General features: G+C 30.5%; 1 protein-coding gene across 1 annotated transcript in view; it reads left to right on the top strand.

Annotated features, from left to right (window-relative positions):
• Positions 1 to 24,490, top strand: part of LOC119609773 (death-associated inhibitor of apoptosis 2) — a 57,077-nt gene extending 32,587 nt beyond the window's left edge. The window contains exons 3-4 of the mRNA XM_037964686.1: positions 23,470 to 24,176; positions 24,246 to 24,490. Of these exons, the coding sequence (XP_037820614.1) occupies positions 23,470 to 24,176; positions 24,246 to 24,334 (796 nt within the window). The 3' untranslated portion in view covers positions 24,335 to 24,490. The remainder of the gene's footprint in view (positions 1 to 23,469; positions 24,177 to 24,245) is intronic.
• Positions 24,491 to 24,983: the final 493 nt, after the last annotated feature.

Genomic DNA, 24,983 nt, shown 5'->3' with positions numbered 1-24,983 from the left:
CAGCTTTAAATGAAATTCATTGATAAATTAATATTTTAGAAAATTTATAAGTATGATTTAATTATACTTATAAATTAATTCATATAGTTTTAAGTAGATACTTCAAAATTTATAAATTATTATTTCTAGAATTTTAAAAATTGTTTGTTGTAATTTTCTTAGATTTAAAAGTTCATAATATTTAACACTTAGTATATTGAAATGGTTTTTAATGAGAAATTTAATAATTTATATTATTCTAATTGTTGTAATTTTGATAGATTATTCTAATATTTCATAATAAGCTATTCTTATAATATTATTAGAACTTGTAATGAGATGTTAAGAATTTTAATGGATTTCATCATACTCAACTTTTATGTAATGAAATTAGGTAAAACTTTAGAGTTCATAATCAGATTATTTAATGAACATTTCTTAATCAATTTTAGCAAATTATTTGAAATTCCAGTTTAGCTCAGTTTTTAGATAATTGTAGGTTCTATAATTCTAGTATATATTTGATTTTATGCAATTAGGTAATTAAGTAATAGTAAATTAGTCTCAATTTTAGGATTTTAGGTTCGATTTAGGTGAATTTTTTAGTAAATATTTTAGGTATTTGAATTAATTTTATATAGTATATCTGGTGTAATGTTTTAAATTATTTGGATAGGTTTAAGAAACTAAAATGTGGTTAAGACGTTACGTAATCTGGTAGAACTTGTGATGTGTATATCAAGTTTATGATGTAATTATGGTGGTTGATCACTTGTCTCGGTCCACGTGTAATTCGTGCCCGTTATCACAGACCCTCGTAGCAAAATTTGTGAAAATATGTGCGCTGAATTTGCGCAGAATACTACCATGTGGTTAACGGATCTTAAAGGAAACAAATTGCCAAGTTGGGTGAGGAGCCTCTTGGTACAAATGGGACAATTTTCTTACCTTCTTATATTAATCGTGGATTTGGGATATTTTTTTTTCTAGTTATTAAAAATTCACCAGTTTTCAACGATTCTAGCGTTAATGGAGCAAATTGTCAAAGTTATATAATTTTGGTCACTTTTGATTTCACAATTAATAAAATTTAGTTTCACTTTGAAAGATGTTTAAAGTTCCGATTAAGGTTCTTTACTTTAATGAGATCACTATAAGAATGAACAGAGATTAAAATTTGCATAATGTGGTATGATGTAAAATAAATTACGCAGCAGAATTATTGAATTTTACAAGGAGAATTAAAAGGCATAGGAAATACCAATTAATAACTTAATGCAAAAAAAAAAAAGACAAAAAGTGTATGCAAATTTTTTTATTTTTTTTATGTTGATCTTTACACAATTATACGCACATACATAGTAGGTACGTGTATGTAGATATGTAATTTGCTTTCGTTACTCTCTTTACTGGTTTTGACTTTTTTCTAGCATGATAGATATAAAATAAACAACTAAGAAGGGTACCTAAGTTAAATATGTGAATTATAAGTAAAATATGAATATGCGTACAAACTATGAGTAGATATTGAAATTCTGAAATATTTTTCTAAAAAAAAAGATTTAAATGTCTAATAAGATATTAGTTTTAAAGAATCTGTGTATATTCATAAAAAGTAAGAAAATTTTCAGCAAATCATACAGCTACTCACACTCAAAATGGGACATCTCATAAAAATACTAAGATTTCATATTTTGTGTTCATTATTTCATATGGATATGAAAAAAACGAGCAACTTTGTTCTATTTTATTTAATTAAAATAATAATTTCCTAAAATTGGCAGCTCTGGGGTTTCTGCAGGGTAAATAGGATTTTTTTTAATTTTTATTTATTTATCTGGCAACACAATGCTCACATTCAAAGTGGGACAGGTTACTTTTTTGCAATTACCGTTATCTTTGCCGATCGAAATCAGTAATTACATCTTAAAATCATTGTTTTATTACATTTTATTGTGCTAACATATTAACTTCTTTAAAATGTCACAAAAGGGCCAAACTACAGTTGAAGAAGGACAAATTATAATAAACAACTGTAAAAACCACAAATCTATTAGAGAAATCGCGAAAATTGTTAATAGAAACAAAAGTACAGTGTTTAATATTATTAAACGCTTTAAAGCTAGTAATAGTGTTGAAAATAAGAAAAGAAATTGTGCGAATAGGTGCAAATTATCCGACCGTGATAAACGATTTTGTTTAAGACAAATCGAAAACGATCCACTTTTGTCAGCAGTTGACATAAAAAACCAATTAAAAGAAATAAAAAATGTAGATGTGAGTGCTGAAACAGTCCGTCGACTCTTTCGAAGTCATAACTTGCACGGAAGATCCTGCCGGCGAAAGCCTTTAATATCGAAAAAGAATCAAGACTTGAGATACGCTTTCGCTCAAAAGCACATTAATAATGATACCATATTCTGGTCCAAGGTAAATAGGTATTATTTAAATATTCTAAAATTTTTCGATTTTAAAGTCAATTGTGTAGGTTCTTTTTACCGATGAAACAAAAATAAACCTCTTTGGACCAGATGGTAAAAGATTCGCTTGGCGCAAACCACGTGCTGAATTTCAAGACAAGGCTATTAAAAAAACAGTCAAATACGGTGGTGGTTCTCTTATGATATGGGGCTGTATGTCGGCGGCTGGTGTAGGTAAAATACATTTTGTGAACGGAATTATGGATTCGAAGTATTACATTGACATTCTTAAAGAAAATGTGTTAGAAAGTGCCGAAAATCTTGGCATAAAAGACGACTTCGTATTCTATCAGGACAACGACCCCAAGCATAAGTCTTGGACTGCTCGGAATTGGCTCCTTTATAATTGCCCAAAAGTAATGGAGACTCCTGCCCAGTCTCCAGATCTGAATGTTATAGAGCATTTATGGGCAGAGTTAAAGAAAAGGGTAGCAAAAAGAAAGCCCAAAAGTATTGCTACGTTAAAGGAGGTCGTAACGGAAGAGTGGTACAATATTGAACCTGAATTTTGCAAAAAATTGGTTGAAAGTATTCCACGGCGCTTAGAAGCTGTAATTAGAAACAGGGGCAAGTCAACCAAGTATTAAAATTAAATTAAAATTAAAACCAATTAAAATATAAATATGATTTTTATATTGTCCCACCTTGAGTGTGAGCTTAGTTTTAAGTAAATGAATCATGAAGTGGCTAATTTAAGAGTAGTTTTGTTGAATTAGTTGAATTTTTTTTTAGTTCTGTTTTTATATTCCCTCAATAAATAAAATATAACAAATAAAAATTCTAAACAGTAAACTGGAGTTTTTATTTTAAGTTATAAACATAGCAACATAAGATTTTTACTATGTGTCCCATTTTGAGTGTGAGTAGCTGTATATGTTTATGATTTTCAAAAGAACACAAATTTCGTAACAAAAACCGTATCAAGATGTTGTCGCTATACATCAACAAGCTAACTTTGAACTACGAGGATTTGTGTCAAATTCGAAAGAGTTCCAAGATGAGATGAATAATGGTGAACCCGAATATGTTCCTACAAACTTAAGTAGTGGTGAAGTTTCGTTTGAGAAGATTTTAGGGATGTTTTGGCTACCAGCAGGTGACACGTTCTGTTTTGTCCTAAAATTTAAAAAGTTGCCAAAGGCAGTTTTAATAGGTGACCGAAGACCTATGAAAAGACAGATCCTAAGTATTATTATTTTAATTTTTGATCCTTTTGGGTTTTTGGCGAATATTGTAATAGAAGCCAAGTTGTTACTGCAGGAACTGTGGAGATATAAATTGAAATGGAGTTCGCCAATTCCTGAGCAGGTTTATGGGAAATGGTTGAAATGGTACAAAGAACTCGGTGAAGTGACACGGATCAAAATACCTAGATGTTATAGTTAGTTCTTCTGTGAACCCACAACAATCGTTGATTTGCACGTGTTTGTGGATGCAAGTGAGGTAGCATTCGCTGCTGTTGCTTATTGGAGGATAACTAGTACAGGCATGGCAGAAATAGCTTTTATAGCCGGAAAATCAAGATGTCCCCCGACAAAGCCACTCTCAATTTCGTGGCTTAAACTTCAAGCTGCAGTTCTTGGTGTTAGGCTAAGCAAAATGATAGCGTCAAGCCACGATATAGAGCCGAGGAATATTATCTTTTGGTCCGACTCCAAAACTGTTATAAGTGGATACGATCTGATTGTAGAATTTACAAGCAGTTTGTGGCACATCGTATTTCCGAGATACTGGAATACACTGAAGAGGATCAATGGAGATGGGTACCGGGTTTGATGAACCCTGCAGATGAAGCTACGAGACCAAAAAAATCGTCATGCTGGCTTGAAGGACCTGAATTTTTGAAGTTGGACGAAGAACAATGGCCTAAACTACCAGGTGATGTGACAGATTATGACATCGAAGTTGAACGGCGATCTAAATTTGTATTGACAGTACAAGAGTTCCCAGTTATACCATTTCATAAGTATTCGAGTTACTACAAATTACTAAGAGCTATGGGTTGGTTCATACGTGCAGTAAAGGTATTCAAAGCATATACAAATGGTGGAACGAAACGGTTCCAAAATTCCCAAAGATATTAGAGTATTGCCGAGATTGTTGAAGCTGAATTATTTTTATGCAAAGAGGCTCAACGTAGCAGTTTCCGAGCAGAATATGAACAACTACACCTGAATAAAACTGTATCGAAATCAAGTCCAATTTTTAAACTTAACCCTTTTATGGGTGATGATGGTTTGATTAGATTATCTGGTCGTATAGACAAAGCTGCTTGCATTTCGATATGTACTAAAGAGCCTATAATTTCACCCAAAGGACACGTTCTAACAAATCAGATTGTGAAACAGTATTACCAGGATTTTAAACACCAAAATCAAGAATCAATATGAGCTGCTATACGTGTTAAATTTTGGATACCAAGCATTCGACAGGTTTTAAGGTCCGTTAATTATAATTGTCAATTGTGTAAGATTATGAGTGCTGTTCCGAAACCCCCTTTGATGGGCCAGCATCCAATTGACCGTCTTTCTCCATATATAAGACCGTTTTCGTACACAGGTGTTGATTATATGGGCCCGTTCCTAGTTTCGGTGGGCAGGAGAAGCGAGAAAAGGTAGGTTGCCCTTTGTACGTGCTTAACCGTAAGAGCGGTAATTTGGAGGTAGCTCGAGATTTGTCTACGGACGCAGTTATACTATGTATAAAAAATTTTATTAATCGAAGAGGTTTGCCGGTGCGTCTTTGGAGTGATAGGGGCACGAATCTCGTCGAGGCGAGTAGGGTAGAGTTTGTATTTGATGACGAAAAAGTAGCACGCGAGTGTTCTCGTCGTGGCATTGAGTGGTTGTTCAATACTCCTGCGATGGTGCGTGGGAACTAATGGTTCGGGCAACGAAAAAGTATTATATTTTACATTAAAGAAAAAATCACCCCAACTCGACACCTTTAATTTTTATTGATTGAGGCCGAAAATTTGATTAATTCACGTCCACTAACTCACCTATCAATAGATAGTGCATATCATGAGCGCTTAAAATTTTTTGCTTGGTTCCCCAAACATGGTTCAAACCCCAGCTGTTCCTGAAAAGGTTTGTCTACGTAAGCAGTGGCATATACTACATCAATTGAAACAAACTTTTTGAAAGAGGTGGGTGTTGGAGTACCTTCCAGAGTTGACGCGACGAACAAAATGGAATCAGCCAGTTGAACCAATCAAGGTCGGGAACGTGGTAATTATATGTTACGACAACGAAGCAGGAGGGCAGTCGAAACAAGGTCTGTTAGAAGAAGTTTGTTTGGCGAAGGATGGGCAGGTTCGTTCGGCGGTGGTTAGGACTTCAGCGGGAAAGTTGAGAAGACCTGGACGTTGTTAGTGAGTCTCCCAGAGCGACTCACGGGCGGCGGGATGTTGCAGATTAATATCAAATTTTGAATTTACTGGTTTTTAGTTTTATTTTGCGTGACACACTGATGAATGTATTTATATTAAATGTCAATCATATGTTGATCTCGTTTGATATAATTGATTTGTCTTTTGTCAAAAAGCACGTATTTTTTCTGTCTTGTCGTAAGAAGAAAAATGTCATATTTTTAATTTAAGTTTGAAATACTAAGGGATAGAATTAAGTGAGTTTTTATGGCAATTTCAATTTCGATTTAAATGCAACTAATGTTTAATTTTTTAGATAATAAAACACGCCACAAATAAACGCCATCGTTTTATATTAATACATGAAGAAACATACAGCGTTTTATTCCCTTGTATCGTTTTATTATTTCTATCCAGTATTACTGCCTTAACATTAGATATTTAGTTTGCTGCCCCAACAATAATTAACATGTTCTGCGTATAGATAAATCATTTTGCTAAAATTTTTTCTAAATGGTCCATTATAAGTCATAGCTCCCATATAAGGAAAAAACATCGTTTCAAAAAATACTAAAACGAATATGTAAATTTCATTAAAAGTCGACAGAAATATGGTTTGAAAATAACAAATCATCCTCCTAAATTTTTGGCATCGGCAAAATCAGCCTATAATAGGTTATAGCACCAGTAAAAAGTCCATATCCGAAAATCACTTAATATATGTACATTTTTTTTGACCTAATCAAAATAAGTTCCATAAAGAAATTACTAAATTATCAAAAAACTAGATACATTGTTAAATGGGTTTTAATAAAAAGTAGCTTGCTGGTGGAGGGTATTTAAGATTCGGCATAGCCGAATATAGCACTCTAACTTATTTTCTTTTCGAATCAAAACATTTGCAACAAAATTGCATGGATTTGTTGTTGCATCTCTTTGCATATTTTGTTATAAATGCATAAATTGCATATTTTGCTTTATAAAATTTTTATAGCATATTTTGCATATTTTTAAATTTTTCGGACACAATTTTTTTTTTTTTGGTATTACTTATTTTTACAATTAAAAAAAATTATTTAAAAATATTTAATTTAAATTTTAAAAAATTGTAAACAGTAAAGAAATCTAAACTCCTTTGGAAATTTTTGCTAGGATCAACAGGTCAAAAGTTACACTCATTTGAAAAAACCCTGTCCAACTTTGATCCCCTCTACCTCCGGAAGTTCTTGACCGATGTGTGTGGCCTACTATCCAATAGTGCTAACCTTGATGAAATGAGTTTGCAATAATCCTTCGTGATACTGCAGATTCTTTAAATAATACAAACTTATTTGACCCTAGTACCCATGCAAACACTCTTAGAAAATGACTTTGATTCCATAATTCTCTTAATTATATTAATATCACGATGATATTCAGCGTAAATAACTTGCATATAAACATATTTCGTTTCACCAAGTTTTATGAGGATCGGGCCACATTTAACCCTATCCCCCATATAAAGCATATTTCAGAAAATCAGTTTTTAAACAATTTTGTATTAAAAAGAAAAGTTGCGTTTTACTCATGAACACACATGGTTTTCTAATACATTAATAAGTAGTACGGCTCCTATATGTATGTAAATTACTTTGCAAAAACATCTTCGCCATAGTGTGTTTAAAATAAGATTTTATAAAATTTAAACTTAATTTTTCCCGACTTTACCATAAGCAATAGTAAAAGAAACAACATAAACAAACAACGAAATATAACACAAAAAAATGCACAAGGCTATGAAACCTATACAGATTTAAATATAATTTTTTTTTTAATACAAAGATGTAGCTTTTTTTCAAAGCATGCAATGAAAAAAACCAATGAACAACCAGTGGTCATAGAAAAATAAATAGAACTGTTACTGAGAGTAAGAAATATTACTCTCTCACATGTACAGGTACTGTCAGAGTTGGCAAATATAATTTTCAAATTGTACAAAACAGCATTAACAATTGTACTTTTTGATTCCATTTGTACCAAATCACTTTCAAAATTAACAGTTCATTTGTATTAGCCCATAGATTAGTCATTAGACTAGTCAATAAATAAGTCCATTTGGTCACCAGATTGGTATATAGACTAGACAGTCAATAGCCTCCCTATATAAAGTACACAATAGGCAACTCTATAGACTAGACAATAGACATTATAGTAGAGTATTGACTAGTCTATATATTAGAATGTTATATATTAGTCCAAAGGCAAATTCATAGAATAGTCTATAAACTAGATAATAGAATAGTCTCAGACTAGACTCTAAAGACTAGATAATAGGACAGTCGGTAAATAACGCAAAGACTAATTCAGAGACTAGTCCCTAGATTAATTTATAGACCAGACGATAGAAAATTCATTAGACTAGTCCAAAGTCAATTAATAAGTACTTTGAAAGTCTATTCAAAATAGCACTTAAAAGACCCTTAAAATTATTTTAAAATTTTAGCGATCGGATAAAAAAAATAATCTTAAATAAATTCCCTTTGTTAAAAGTTATTACAGCTTGTATGGTTGCAATAACTTCCAAATTTCTAAACAATATGAGAGAATATAATCAAGAATTGTATTTTTCCTCTTCAGAATTTCTCGATTTTATCGAAGGACTACCTACATTTGAACTTTGTGTCAGAAGTACAACTTCAGATTATTAATTCAATAAGGAAATAAATTTAAAATTGTACAAAATGGATCATTGGTGTAACAATGTACTTTTAAGGATTGAATTGTACCAAAAAAAGTACAATAGTACCAATTTTGCCAACCCTGGGTTCTGTGTGAATTTTATACACTTGTATGAGTATTTTTATTTTTGTTTACATAAAATAACAAAAATATGAAAGTGCAAAATTTATCCGAATACATCATACCCTACCACATTGCGAGAATGTTTCAATAAGTTATAAAGTAGGTTTTTATTTAGAAGTTATATTCAAGAGATTGATGTTTGCTTAATTGATGAATGTTCTACTCAATATAACAATATATAGTCAAATTTACGTATGCATAAAATTTGTTGAGTTGAATTTTATAAAGGGCCAATTCGTGTATATATGTATGTATATACCACTTAGAAAAAAATTCAATAGGATAATTTATGGACGGATTACATCATTACATCGAAGCAAGTGTTACTAACTTTAAGACTTAAACAAATGTTCCCATTAGTGTGGCATAGGGTTTATTCGTTTATATCAAGCATTAATTTAAGCATTAGCCTAATTCCTTTGGCAGAATACCCCCTGCTGCTGAAATAAACATTGCTAAAAGTTATATTTTTGCCATAAAATTGTTGAAAACATTTTCAGAAAAAAACTAATTTTTCAATTGTTTTTATTTTTTTAAATATTATTTTCAAGTGTCAATATTAGCCCAACCCAACAAACACAAAGAGTTTATTTAAAATTAAGAATAATTTATAATGAAGATCTTTCTTACATTTATCAACATTCTCACGACTTAGGTTTTTGACAGCAGACTTAGGTTTTGTCATACTCAGTTTCAGTCTATGTATACCTTTTCTATGCCAGTGGTTGTCAACCACACATACGCTTTTCAATAAAAACAAAATACGCAAAACAATAAAACCAACCCCCCGTTTCTATGGAGGAAAAATAAGGTGTAGATGTTCCCGACTAAAATGAAAGTTTAATTGATTATAAGATAGCGTTTCTCAAAATTTTTGTCCTGAGGTCAATATTTGGCAAGCTGGATCAAAGGATAAAAAGTCCTTTTTGGAAGTTATTGTGATTTTTTCATATTTCCTCCAAAGGAAATATATATAATATTGGTATCATAAGAAAAGTCCTTGAGAGACGCTTTCAATGACATGTATTTTTATGTAACAGTAAAAATAATCGAAATTTTTTTAATTTTTCGTAAAATTTTCAGATTCATATTTTACATGTTAAATTTAATAGAATTCGTTGAAATTAATACACAATAATCCTCAATAAAACCTACCGAAACGATTTTTTCCATTTTTCAAAATTCAATGTAAATCAAATTTTATTTAAATTTAGCATAACAAATAAGTAGATGTTTGAGATAGATTGTGTTAATATTTTAGTTAAACTGAAAAATTGGATTGGTAATAGAATGAAACCATAAAGTGTTATATACCATATGAAAAAAACGAGCAACTTTGTTCTATTTTATTTAATTAAAATAATAATTTCCTAAAATTGGCAGCTCTGGGGTTTCTGCAGGGTAAATAGGATTTTTTTTAATTTTTATTTATTTATCTGGCAACACAATGCTCACATTCAAAGTGGGACAGGTTACTTTTTTGCAATTACCGTTATCTTTGCCGATCGAAATCAGTAATTACATCTTAAAATCATTGTTTTATTACATTTTATTGTGCTAACATATTAACTTCTTTAAAATGTCACAAAAGGGCCAAACTACAGTTGAAGAAGGACAAATTATAATAAACAACTGTAAAAACCACAAATCTATTAGAGAAATCGCGAAAATTGTTAATAGAAACAAAAGTACAGTGTTTAATATTATTAAACGCTTTAAAGCTAGTAATAGTGTTGAAAATAAGAAAAGAAATTGTGCGAATAGGTGCAAATTATCCGACCGTGATAAACGATTTTGTTTAAGACAAATCGAAAACGATCCACTTTTGTCAGCAGTTGACATAAAAAACCAATTAAAAGAAATAAAAAATGTAGATGTGAGTGCTGAAACAGTCCGTCGACTCTTTCGAAGTCATAACTTGCACGGAAGATCCTGCCGGCGAAAGCCTTTAATATCGAAAAAGAATCAAGACTTGAGATACGCTTTCGCTCAAAAGCACATTAATAATGATACCATATTCTGGTCCAAGGTAAATAGGTATTATTTAAATATTCTAAAATTTTTCGATTTTAAAGTCAATTGTGTAGGTTCTTTTTACCGATGAAACAAAAATAAACCTCTTTGGACCAGATGGTAAAAGATTCGCTTGGCGCAAACCACGTGCTGAATTTCAAGACAAGGCTATTAAAAAAACAGTCAAATACGGTGGTGGTTCTCTTATGATATGGGGCTGTATGTCGGCGGCTGGTGTAGGTAAAATACATTTTGTGAACGGAATTATGGATTCGAAGTATTACATTGACATTCTTAAAGAAAATGTGTTAGAAAGTGCCGAAAATCTTGGCATAAAAGACGACTTCGTATTCTATCAGGACAACGACCCCAAGCATAAGTCTTGGACTGCTCGGAATTGGCTCCTTTATAATTGCCCAAAAGTAATGGAGACTCCTGCCCAGTCTCCAGATCTGAATGTTATAGAGCATTTATGGGCAGAGTTAAAGAAAAGGGTAGCAAAAAGAAAGCCCAAAAGTATTGCTACGTTAAAGGAGGTCGTAACGGAAGAGTGGTACAATATTGAACCTGAATTTTGCAAAAAATTGGTTGAAAGTATTCCACGGCGCTTAGAAGCTGTAATTAGAAACAGGGGCAAGTCAACCAAGTATTAAAATTAAATTAAAATTAAAACCAATTAAAATATAAATATGATTTTTATATTGTCCCACCTTGAGTGTGAGCTTAGTTTTAAGTAAATGAATCATGAAGTGGCTAATTTAAGAGTAGTTTTGTTGAATTAGTTGAATTTTTTTTTAGTTCTGTTTTTATATTCCCTCAATAAATAAAATATAACAAATAAAAATTCTAAACAGTAAACTGGAGTTTTTATTTTAAGTTATAAACATAGCAACATAAGATTTTTACTATGTGTCCCATTTTGAGTGTGAGTAGCTGTATATGTTTATGATTTTCAAAAGAACACAAATTTCGTAACAAAAACCGTATCAAGATGTTGTCGCTATACATCAACAAGCTAACTTTGAACTACGAGGATTTGTGTCAAATTCGAAAGAGTTCCAAGATGAGATGAATAATGGTGAACCCGAATATGTTCCTACAAACTTAAGTAGTGGTGAAGTTTCGTTTGAGAAGATTTTAGGGATGTTTTGGCTACCAGCAGGTGACACGTTCTGTTTTGTCCTAAAATTTAAAAAGTTGCCAAAGGCAGTTTTAATAGGTGACCGAAGACCTATGAAAAGACAGATCCTAAGTATTATTATTTTAATTTTTGATCCTTTTGGGTTTTTGGCGAATATTGTAATAGAAGCCAAGTTGTTACTGCAGGAACTGTGGAGATATAAATTGAAATGGAGTTCGCCAATTCCTGAGCAGGTTTATGGGAAATGGTTGAAATGGTACAAAGAACTCGGTGAAGTGACACGGATCAAAATACCTAGATGTTATAGTTAGTTCTTCTGTGAACCCACAACAATCGTTGATTTGCACGTGTTTGTGGATGCAAGTGAGGTAGCATTCGCTGCTGTTGCTTATTGGAGGATAACTAGTACAGGCATGGCAGAAATAGCTTTTATAGCCGGAAAATCAAGATGTCCCCCGACAAAGCCACTCTCAATTTCGTGGCTTAAACTTCAAGCTGCAGTTCTTGGTGTTAGGCTAAGCAAAATGATAGCGTCAAGCCACGATATAGAGCCGAGGAATATTATCTTTTGGTCCGACTCCAAAACTGTTATAAGTGGATACGATCTGATTGTAGAATTTACAAGCAGTTTGTGGCACATCGTATTTCCGAGATACTGGAATACACTGAAGAGGATCAATGGAGATGGGTACCGGGTTTGATGAACCCTGCAGATGAAGCTACGAGACCAAAAAAATCGTCATGCTGGCTTGAAGGACCTGAATTTTTGAAGTTGGACGAAGAACAATGGCCTAAACTACCAGGTGATGTGACAGATTATGACATCGAAGTTGAACGGCGATCTAAATTTGTATTGACAGTACAAGAGTTCCCAGTTATACCATTTCATAAGTATTCGAGTTACTACAAATTACTAAGAGCTATGGGTTGGTTCATACGTGCAGTAAAGGTATTCAAAGCATATACAAATGGTGGAACGAAACGGTTCCAAAATTCCCAAAGATATTAGAGTATTGCCGAGATTGTTGAAGCTGAATTATTTTTATGCAAAGAGGCTCAACGTAGCAGTTTCCGAGCAGAATATGAACAACTACACCTGAATAAAACTGTATCGAAATCAAGTCCAATTTTTAAACTTAACCCTTTTATGGGTGATGATGGTTTGATTAGATTATCTGGTCGTATAGACAAAGCTGCTTGCATTTCGATATGTACTAAAGAGCCTATAATTTCACCCAAAGGACACGTTCTAACAAATCAGATTGTGAAACAGTATTACCAGGATTTTAAACACCAAAATCAAGAATCAATATGAGCTGCTATACGTGTTAAATTTTGGATACCAAGCATTCGACAGGTTTTAAGGTCCGTTAATTATAATTGTCAATTGTGTAAGATTATGAGTGCTGTTCCGAAACCCCCTTTGATGGGCCAGCATCCAATTGACCGTCTTTCTCCATATATAAGACCGTTTTCGTACACAGGTGTTGATTATATGGGCCCGTTCCTAGTTTCGGTGGGCAGGAGAAGCGAGAAAAGGTAGGTTGCCCTTTGTACGTGCTTAACCGTAAGAGCGGTAATTTGGAGGTAGCTCGAGATTTGTCTACGGACGCAGTTATACTATGTATAAAAAATTTTATTAATCGAAGAGGTTTGCCGGTGCGTCTTTGGAGTGATAGGGGCACGAATCTCGTCGAGGCGAGTAGGGTAGAGTTTGTATTTGATGACGAAAAAGTAGCACGCGAGTGTTCTCGTCGTGGCATTGAGTGGTTGTTCAATACTCCTGCGATGGTGCGTGGGAACTAATGGTTCGGGCAACGAAAAAGTATTATATTTTACATTAAAGAAAAAATCACCCCAACTCGACACCTTTAATTTTTATTGATTGAGGCCGAAAATTTGATTAATTCACGTCCACTAACTCACCTATCAATAGATAGTGCATATCATGAGCGCTTAAAATTTTTTGCTTGGTTCCCCAAACATGGTTCAAACCCCAGCTGTTCCTGAAAAGGTTTGTCTACGTAAGCAGTGGCATATACTACATCAATTGAAACAAACTTTTTGAAAGAGGTGGGTGTTGGAGTACCTTCCAGAGTTGACGCGACGAACAAAATGGAATCAGCCAGTTGAACCAATCAAGGTCGGGAACGTGGTAATTATATGTTACGACAACGAAGCAGGAGGGCAGTCGAAACAAGGTCTGTTAGAAGAAGTTTGTTTGGCGAAGGATGGGCAGGTTCGTTCGGCGGTGGTTAGGACTTCAGCGGGAAAGTTGAGAAGACCTGGACGTTGTTAGTGAGTCTCCCAGAGCGACTCACGGGCGGCGGGATGTTGCAGATTAATATCAAATTTTGAATTTACTGGTTTTTAGTTTTATTTTGCGTGACACACTGATGAATGTATTTATATTAAATGTCAATCATATGTTGATCTCGTTTGATATAATTGATTTGTCTTTTGTCAAAAAGCACGTATTTTTTCTGTCTTGTCGTAAGAAGAAAAATGTCATATTTTTAATTTAAGTTTGAAATACTAAGGGATAGAATTAAGTGAGTTTTTATGGCAATTTCAATTTCGATTTAAATGCAACTAATGTTTAATTTTTTAGATAATAAAACACGCCACAAATAAACGCCATCGTTTTATATTAATACATGAAGAAACATACAGCGTTTTATTCCCTTGTATCGTTTTATTATTTCTATCCAGTATTACTGCCTTAACATTAGATATTTAGTTTGCTGCCCCAACAATAATTAACATGTTCTGCGTATAGATAAATCATTTTGCTAAAATTTTTTCTAAATGGTCCATTATAAGTCATAGCTCCCATATAAGGAAAAAACATCGTTTCAAAAAATACTAAAACGAATATGTAAATTTCATTAAAAGTCGACAGAAATATGGTTTGAAAATAACAAATCATCCTCCTAAATTTTTGGCATCGGCAAAATCAGCCTATAATAGGTTATAGCACCAGTAAAAAGTCCATATCCGAAAATCACTTAATATATGTACATTTTTTTTGACCTAATCAAAATAAGTTCCATAAAGAAATTACTAAATTATCAAAAAACTAGATACATTGTTAAATGGGTTTTAATAAAAAGTAGCTTGCTGGTGGAGGGTATTTAAGATTCGGCATAGCCGAATATAGCACTCTAACTTATTTTCTTTTCGAATCAAAACATTTGCAACAAAATTGCATGGATTTGTTGTTGCATCTCTTTGCATATTTTGTTATAAATGCATAAATTGCATATTTTGCTTTATAAAATTTTTATAGCATATTTTGCATATTTTTAAATTTTTCGGACACAATTTTTTTTTTTTTGGTATTACTTATTTTTACAATTAAAAAAAATTATTTAAAAATATTTAATTTAAATTTTAAAAAATTGTAAACAGTAAAGAAATCTAAACTCCTTTGGAAATTTTTGCTAGGATCAACAGGTCAAAAGTTACACTCATTTGAAAAAACCCTGTCCAACTTTGATCCCCTCTACCTCCGGAAGTTCTTGACCGATGTGTGTGGCCTACTATCCAATAGTGCTAACCTTGATGAAATGAGTTTGCAATAATCCTTCGTGATACTGCAGATTCTTTAAATAATACAAACTTATTTGACCCTAGTACCCATGCAAACACTCTTAGAAAATGACTTTGATTCCATAATTCTCTTAATTATATTAATATCACGATGATATTCAGCGTAAATAACTTGCATATAAACATATTTCGTTTCACCAAGTTTTATGAGGATCGGGCCACATTTAACCCTATCCCCCATATAAAGCATATTTCAGAAAATCAGTTTTTAAACAATTTTGTATTAAAAAGAAAAGTTGCGTTTTACTCATGAACACACATGGTTTTCTAATACATTAATAAGTAGTACGGCTCCTATATATGTATGTAAATTACTTTGCAAAAACATCTTCGCCATAGTGTGTTTAAAATAAGATTTTATAAAATTTAAACTTAATTTTTCCCGACTTTACCATAAGCAATAGTAAAAGAAACAACATAAACAAACAACGAAATATAACACAAAAAAATGCACAAGGCTATGAAACCTATACAGATTTAAATATAATTTTTTTTTTAATACAAAGATGTAGCTTTTTTTCAAAGCATGCAATGAAAAAAACCAATGAACAACCAGTGGTCATAGAAAAATAAATAGAACTGTTACTGAGAGTAAGAAATATTACTCTCTCACATGTACAGGTACTGTCAGAGTTGGCAAATATAATTTTCAAATTGTACAAAACAGCATTAACAATTGTACTTTTTGATTCCATTTGTACCAAATCACTTTCAAAATTAACAGTTCATTTGTATTAGCCCATAGATTAGTCATTAGACTAGTCAATAAATAAGTCCATTTGGTCACCAGATTGGTATATAGACTAGACAGTCAATAGCCTCCCTATATAAAGTACACAATAGGCAACTCTATAGACTAGACAATAGACATTATAGTAGAGTATTGACTAGTCTATATATTAGAATGTTATATATTAGTCCAAAGGCAAATTCATAGAATAGTCTATAAACTAGATAATAGAATAGTCTCAGACTAGACTCTAAAGACTAGATAATAGGACAGTCGGTAAATAACGCAAAGACTAATTCAGAGACTAGTCCCTAGATTAATTTATAGACCAGACGATAGAAAATTCATTAGACTAGTCCAAAGTCAATTAATAAGTACTTTGAAAGTCTATTCAAAATAGCACTTAAAAGACCCTTAAAATTATTTTAAAATTTTAGCGATCGGATAAAAAAAATAATCTTAAATAAATTCCCTTTGTTAAAAGTTATTACAGCTTGTATGGTTGCAATAACTTCCAAATTTCTAAACAATATGAGAGAATATAATCAAGAATTGTATTTTTCCTCTTCAGAATTTCTCGATTTTATCGAAGGACTACCTACATTTGAACTTTGTGTCAGAAGTACAACTTCAGATTATTAATTCAATAAGGAAATAAATTTAAAATTGTACAAAATGGATCATTGGTGTAACAATGTACTTTTAAGGATTGAATTGTACCAAAAAAAGTACAATAGTACCAATTTTGCCAACCCTGGGTTCTGTGTGAATTTTATACACTTGTATGAGTATTTTTATTTTTGTTTACATAAAATAACAAAAATATGAAAGTGCAAAATTTATCCGAATACATCATACCCTACCACATTGCGAGAATGTTTCAATAAGTTATAAAGTAGGTTTTTATTTAGAAGTTATATTCAAGAGATTGATGTTTGCTTAATTGATGAATGTTCTACTCAATATAACAATATATAGTCAAATTTACGTATGCATAAAATTTGTTGAGTTGAATTTTATAAAGGGCCAATTCGTGTATATATGTATGTATATACCACTTAGAAAAAAATTCAATAGGATAATTTATGGACGGATTACATCATTACATCGAAGCAAGTGTTACTAACTTTAAGACTTAAACAAATGTTCCCATTAGTGTGGCATAGGGTTTATTCGTTTATATCAAGCATTAATTTAAGCATTAGCCTAATTCCTTTGGCAGAATACCCCCTGCTGCTGAAATAAACATTGCTAAAAGTTATATTTTTGCCATAAAATTGTTGAAAACATTTTCAGAAAAAAACTAATTTTTCAATTGTTTTTATTTTTTTAAATATTATTTTCAAGTGTCAATATTAGCCCAACCCAACAAACACAAAGAGTTTATTTAAAATTAAGAATAATTTATAATGAAGATCTTTCTTACATTTATCAACATTCTCACGACTTAGGTTTTTGACAGCAGACTTAGGTTTTGTCATACTCAGTTTCAGTCTATGTATACCTTTTCTATGCCAGTGGTTGTCAACCACACATACGCTTTTCAATAAAAACAAAATACGCAAAACAATAAAACCAACCCCCCGTTTCTATGGAGGAAAAATAAGGTGTAGATGTTCCCGACTAAAATGAAAGTTTAATTGATTATAAGATAGCGTTTCTCAAAATTTTTGTCCTGAGGTCAATATTTGGCAAGCTGGATCAAAGGATAAAAAGTCCTTTTTGGAAGTTATTGTGATTTTTTCATATTTCCTCCAAAGGAAATATATATAATATTGGTATCATAAGAAAAGTCCTTGAGAGACGCTTTCAATGACATGTATTTTTATGTAACAGTAAAAATAATCGAAATTTTTTTAATTTTTCGTAAAATTTTCAGATTCATATTTTACATGTTAAATTTAATAGAATTCGTTGAAATTAATACACAATAATCCTCAATAAAACCTACCGAAACGATTTTTTCCATTTTTCAAAATTCAATGTAAATCAAATTTTATTTAAATTTAGCATAACAAATAAGTAGATGTTTGAGATAGATTGTGTTAATATTTTAGTTAAACTGAAAAATTGGATTGGTAATAGAATGAAACCATAAAGTGTTATATACCATTGGAAAGCTAATGATTACGCGTATAATGATGTACATATTAAGTACGTTAGATAAATATAGCTAGCAGAATACCTGGGACAAATTAGAGTTTAAAATATTAAAATAAAATACAAAACATAACGAATTTCGTAAAACAGAAAAACTCATTTAGGTGAAATTGCCTGAGGTTTATAATGTAATAATTTAAATTACTTACATTAAATAATTGTATGTAAAAATTTTCCGAAAAATTACGATATTTGTAATAATTTTTGAGTTGTATAGACCATTCCTTAAAAAGGACATTTTTATCCTTTGATCCGGCTCACCAAATATTGACGTAAGGATAAAAATTTTGAGTAATGGTATATTAGAATGAACTATATTTTCATTTTCGGTGGGAACATTAGCAACTTCTATTTTGGGGCCACCCTAATGTACATCCAAACATAAGTTTTTTTCCAATGCAATGTTTTTTTTTTTTTTTCAAATCATGCACTAACATTCCCTTCTTTTGATGAAATTTTCAGAGGTTTTCGTGGATTTTTGCTCATATCTCCGTTATTTATGGACGGATTTTGTTGATTTTAAATAGGAAACTCCTCGAAAACATGTCTGACAGAATTATTGAAGATTTGAATCCCGAAGATATCTGGGGTCTTCAGAAAATTGATGGCATGGACATGGCATAATCGACTTCGTTATCTATAAGGATCCAGAATTTATATACTTTACAGGGTCGGAAAATTTCACGAAGGTGAAGGTTATAAAACATGTTTGTCGATGAAATGCACACATATTTATTTCTCTAGGTTACTTAAACTTCATATATGTATGTATGTCATTATAAAAGCCTCTGAATCCCTAAATTACTGACTTATTTGTATTCACTATCTACAAATTTTTAAAAATTTTGTCTTTAGGAGAATTCTCCCGTATATTTTATTTTAGTTTACTCAACTTTTCTTTCAGTGCAGTTCTCTCTCTTACCAATACACTAACAGTCTTAGCTTTGGCAATCCCTGGTGTTGGATAACACATTTGTTGGATAACACCAAAGAATAAATAAGAAATGAAACTGTTGTCAAAAGTACCTAAGTCCACTGTCATCCGGTACCTAACTCTAAGAATGTATTAGTAGAATTCTCAAGTCAACATAGTTGCAAAAAATCGTATTGAAAAATATTGAAAAAAAAATATTACATTTCAATTTATACTTTGAAAGGTTTCTTAAGATATTTTCCACATATTTTATCTACAAACATTTTATAAACACGTCTATTGGTTTTTTAATCTATAATATTGAAAAAATAAATTATTTATTTGAAATATCTTTTTCGTTTACCATACGAAAATTTACAACATTGTTTTTTTTTTAGTTTTAATTTCAACCAACAAAAATTCAATGTCAAAAAATAAAAAATATTTTTTTTTTCGTTTGTAAAAAATATATTAAATTAAATGTGTTTAAATTGTGCAAAAAAATTATAAAATATAATGTTAAGTGATAAAAAATATTTCAAAGTGCTATTATCCTCAAATTTTCGCGAAAAAGTTTTGAAGTTTGGAGAGGAAATAAAATTTGTACATACAGTGTCTCTCATAATTATTCGAATTTGGGTAAACTATAAAAAGAAACCAAATTTAATAATATATTTTGTGTGCAAAATAAATAAATTAATTTGTTATATTGTCTAGATAGTCCTTATGTTTGATATCACGCTTTTTAAAACTTGAAAAATTTGCATTGATTTAAATTAATTGTGCTTTTTTAAAAAAAAGTCCATGAAATTGCCTCATAAAAGTATACGAATTTTTCCTGTATTTCATATTTGATCATATTATACGCAACACAAATTTTAGAATCGAATGGTTTTTATGCGTAATATTGTTTTAAGGGGTTACTATCCACGGAAAGGATATATTTTTGGCCCATTTGGTCCACAATTTTGCGGAATTTGTACCCTCTTTTCATGTAATATCATTAAAATAGCGATTTTTGGCCATAATTGTAAATTTTTCTCCTTTTTTCCAGAGATAAAACAAAAATTTGATATTGGGACTTAAAAGACCCTTTGGGGTATCTAAAAATAATATCTTTTGTTACAAGAATCTGTAGTTAAACGTTCCAAGATAAATTATTCGGATCATTCTTCTTTCGCTAATTCAATATATTGGAACTTAAGTCCATTTTTATAATGCTAGGATCAACTATTTTCGGGAAAAGTTTTCTGGTATATATTCTTTTAGATATCAGCTTTTATACATTTTAAGTGTTCAATGGGTTGTGGAAGTGTACAACTCCAAAACATGCCTCGAAGAAACACCATTCAAAATAGTAAAATCATTATTTTTATATACCACTGGACTCCATGCTGCATGGCACGATATCATTATGATCACATCAAAAATGTTGATATGTGTTTAAATATTATTTACTATGATCAAATTGAAACCAAAATTTAGGACTTACAGTGTTATTGTAACGGGCAACATAAGCGTGAAAGTTACGAGTAGTAAAAACTGAAATCTACTATATAGGATGACGTTTTGTTAAGGCATGTTTTGGGGTTGTATACCGCTATAATATATTGAAAATTTAAAATACATTAGTGCCAATATGTACATGAATATACACTAGACAACTTTGTCGAAAAATATCGTCCCTAGAGGTACGAAAAGGGACTTATGATCCAGATAATTCAATTAGAAACTGAAAAACGATACCAAAAATACATCTTGGAACGTTTAAGTACAGATCCTTATAACAAAAAATATTATTTTTAGATACCCTATGGGTTCTATTAAATTCCAATATTAAATTTTAGTTTTATTTCTGGAAAAAGGGTGAAAACATTACAAATATAGCCAAAAATGAAAAGAGGGTACAAATCCCCCAAAATTGTGGACCAAATGGGTCAAAAATATATCCATGCGGTTGATAGTAACCCCTTAAAGCCATATTAAGCATAAAACCATGCGATTCTAAAATTTGTGTATCGTATAATATGATCAAATATGAAATACAGGAAAAATTCGCATACTTTTGTGAAGTAGTTTCATGGACTTTTTTTAAAAAAGCACAACTAATTTAAGTAAATGTAAAGTTTCCAATTTTTAAGGGGCGTGATATCAAAACTAAGGACTATCTAGACAATATAACAAATTTATTTATTTATTTTCCACACAAAATATATTATTAAATTTGGTTTCTTTTCATAGTTTACATAAATTCGAATACTTATGAGAGACACTGTATGTGTTGGATTTACACAGCACTCGTCTGTGAGAAGAGCGTAATGTTATTGTTGTAAAAAAATGACAGCGTTTCACTTCTTGTTTATTCTTTGGATAACACATTTGTAAAAATTGTATTCTCTCTCAAAAATTCGTGGATTATAGCACTTTAAAGCATTTTTTATCACTTAACATTATGTTTTAGAGTAGAAATACAAACCTGCGGATGCGGTTGCGTTTTCTGGTTCCAAGAGAAAATGTAAATAAAATCGAGTGCGGCTGCGGATTTGAAGCCATTTTATTGTTTTTTGTTTTTGTATTTCATAGTTTATTTATCCACATGATATTTGTTCATAGAAAGTATGAGTGGCATGGCAACTCTAAATGTATTGGTGCTGATTTCTTCAACGATTTAAGTTGTCAATATAAAAAAAATATCAGTCTCCGCAGCCGCAATATGTATTTCTACTCTTATTTTTTTGCACACTTTAAATCAGAGAAAGTAACTGTTATTATTTTTATTTAAAAAAATTTAATTTAAAATTTTTATTTGATTTGTATTTCATTTCTCAGAAAATACAAATTGCTTTTTATTTGTATTTTTTACATTTTTCATAAAAATTACTGAGAAATTTTTCAAATAAAAAATTAATAATAAAAAACACAAATAATTTTTAAACCATAAGGCAAAAATAAAAATCAGGCAATGATTTTTATTTTTTGAAATAAATTATAAAACTCATTATGCGATATTTACGTTTAAAATACATTAAAATGATTAAACAGAGATTAAACAGATCATTTTAAATCAGAGAAAGTAACTGTTATTATTTTTATTTAAAAAAACTTAATTTAAAATTTTTATTTGATTTGTATTTTATTTCTCAGAAAATACAAATTGCTTTTTATTTGTATTTTTTACATTTTTCATAAAAATTACTGAGAAATTTTTCAAATAAAAAATCAATAATAAAAAACACAAATAATTTTTAAACCATAAGGCAAAAATAAAAATCAGGCAATGATTTTTATTTTTTGAAATAAATTATAAAACTCATTATACGATATTTACGTTTAAAATACATTAAAAATGATTAAACAGAGATTAATAAAAAATTGGTAAAATTTCTTTACCACTGATGTCATCGACCAAATTTGCTGAAATTGTGCAGAAATTTGATTCGAAAATTGGAAAATTAAAATTCTTTAGGTGATTTTTATTCTTTGTTTTGAAAAATAAAAATCATTGATTGATTTATATTTTTTGTTTGAATAAATAAAAATTACTGAGTGAGTATTTTTACAAAAAACGCAAATAATTTTTTATTGAAACAAATAGAATAAAAATCGAAAATAATTATTATTTTCAAATTTTATTATAAAAATCAAGAAAAAAAGTTTATTGAGAAAATCGATTAAATAAGGTCTGGGAAATATTTTGGTACATTCAAAACATTTCATACTGATTTTTTAAGCAAAAATTTCATGGATAATAATTATTTTCTGTCTCTGCTTTTAATACATTTAATAGCCCGAAAAAAATATATTTTTAACAAACTAAAAAAAAATATTTGTTTGACATTAAATTTTTGTTGAATGAAATTAAAACTAAAAAAAAACAATGTTGTAAATTTTCGTATGATAAACAAAACAATAAATTTAAATAAATTATTTATTTTTTCATTATTGCAAAGTATAAATTTGAATGTAATAATTTTTTACAATATTTTTAAATACGATTTTGTGCAACTATGTTGGCTTGAGAATTATACTAATATATTCTTAGAGTTAGGTACCGAATGACAGTAGACTTAGGTACTTTTTTACACCGTTTCATTTCTTATTTATTCTTTGACCTCTAATTTCAGTTCTGACAATTGACCCAAGAGAACATAAATAAAATTCCATAATTTTTAAAATATTTTCAAAACCAATTTTTTTAATTACCCATTATATAAATTATTTTGTTTACAGGTATCCAATGTGCGAATTTGTACGTTTGGTAAAAGGTGTAAATTATATTGAAGAGGTTCAAGAAAAAACTAGAACTTTACAATCATCGGATAATCCAATAGTTCCTATGACGATAGAGGAAGCTATGCTAACGGAGCCTGTAAAATTAGCACTTGAGATGGGTATCGATGCTGATGATTTACGAAACAAAACTCAGCAAAAAATATTAAACTCGGGTCGCCCATTTGAAACGATTGAAGATTTACTAAAAGCAATATTTGATGAACAACAGCATGTTGATTCTAACACAGAAAACTCTCTTCCAACGTGTAGTAGTAATAACTGCCGAAGCCCAAATCGGATTAGTCAAAATAGATCTTTAAATACAAGTTCCGCAATAAATAACCATATTAACATAGGTAACATACCTAATAATGACATGAATTTAGAAAATGTGAGCGATATAACAAGCACTCCAACAGAAACATCATCATGTATTCAAATAAGCAATGACGAAATATCGACGAAAAACCATAATACAAATGATAAAATAAAAAGAGGTCAAATAGATAATGATTCACAACTTCCGAAAACATTCGCTGGCGAAAACTTGGCTCCAGATCGTAAATTACTTGAAGAAGAAAATAGAAAATTAAAGGATGCACGACTCTGTAAGGTTTGCTTAGATGAAGAAGTTGGAGTAGTTTATTTACCATGCGGTCATTTAGGTATTGTATTAATATATTAATTGTATATATGTATATAATTATATAATTTGAATTTAATATTTTTATTAGTAACATGTGTACAATGTGCTCCCGGTGTTAACCAGTGTCCTATGTGCCGAACGACAATAAAAGGATTTGTAAGAACATATTTATCATAAATCCTTTTTGTTAAAAAGTGAGATGCTGCATAAATTTAATAAGTTATTAAATATATTTAAGAAAATCCTTCATACTTTTTAGACTTTAATTTGATAGTCTGTTAATGTTAAGTAAAGTATATTATGTAATTTGTAATAAAATTAATATGAAAGATATTATTGTTTTGTTTTCTTCCTACACTTCCCTCATCAAACATAATTTGAAAAAGATTTTCCACACAAAATAAGTCAACATTTCATGTTGATCCAGCAAAAACTCGGTAATGACTTGTACTTATATAACCACTTACTTTTCAATAACTACTACATAACGTCTGTATTACTTTTAAGTACTCTTATGCAAGGCATACACGATGCGACCTTTTAAACAACACTGCTTACAATCAAGTTGCGTATATTGCACACAAATGTTACAATTTTGAAAACAATCTCTTAAAACAACTTTATTTTGTTAATAAATTTGTAGAACTTGCCAAAATATCAATATCAAAACAACCGTCTTACTTTGTATCAGCGGTTGTATCGTGTATGCCTTGCTTTATAATGAATTTTATAAGCAGATTTATTTGCACATTTGAGCAACACAATTCTGCAGGCAATTTATTGAAAACCTCGCCACGCAGAGCCGGACCAAAATAGTTGTAGTTCA

The sequence above is a fragment of the Lucilia sericata genome, unplaced genomic scaffold (assembly GCF_015586225.1).
Source record: "Lucilia sericata isolate MDLA Ls3-8-SP2 unplaced genomic scaffold, ASM1558622v1 Contig000025F_arrow, whole genome shotgun sequence".
Taxonomy (NCBI): Eukaryota; Metazoa; Arthropoda; class Insecta; order Diptera; family Calliphoridae; genus Lucilia; species Lucilia sericata.
Note: the sequence above shows the minus strand (reverse complement) of the source record. Positions and strands in the feature narration are given on the sequence as shown.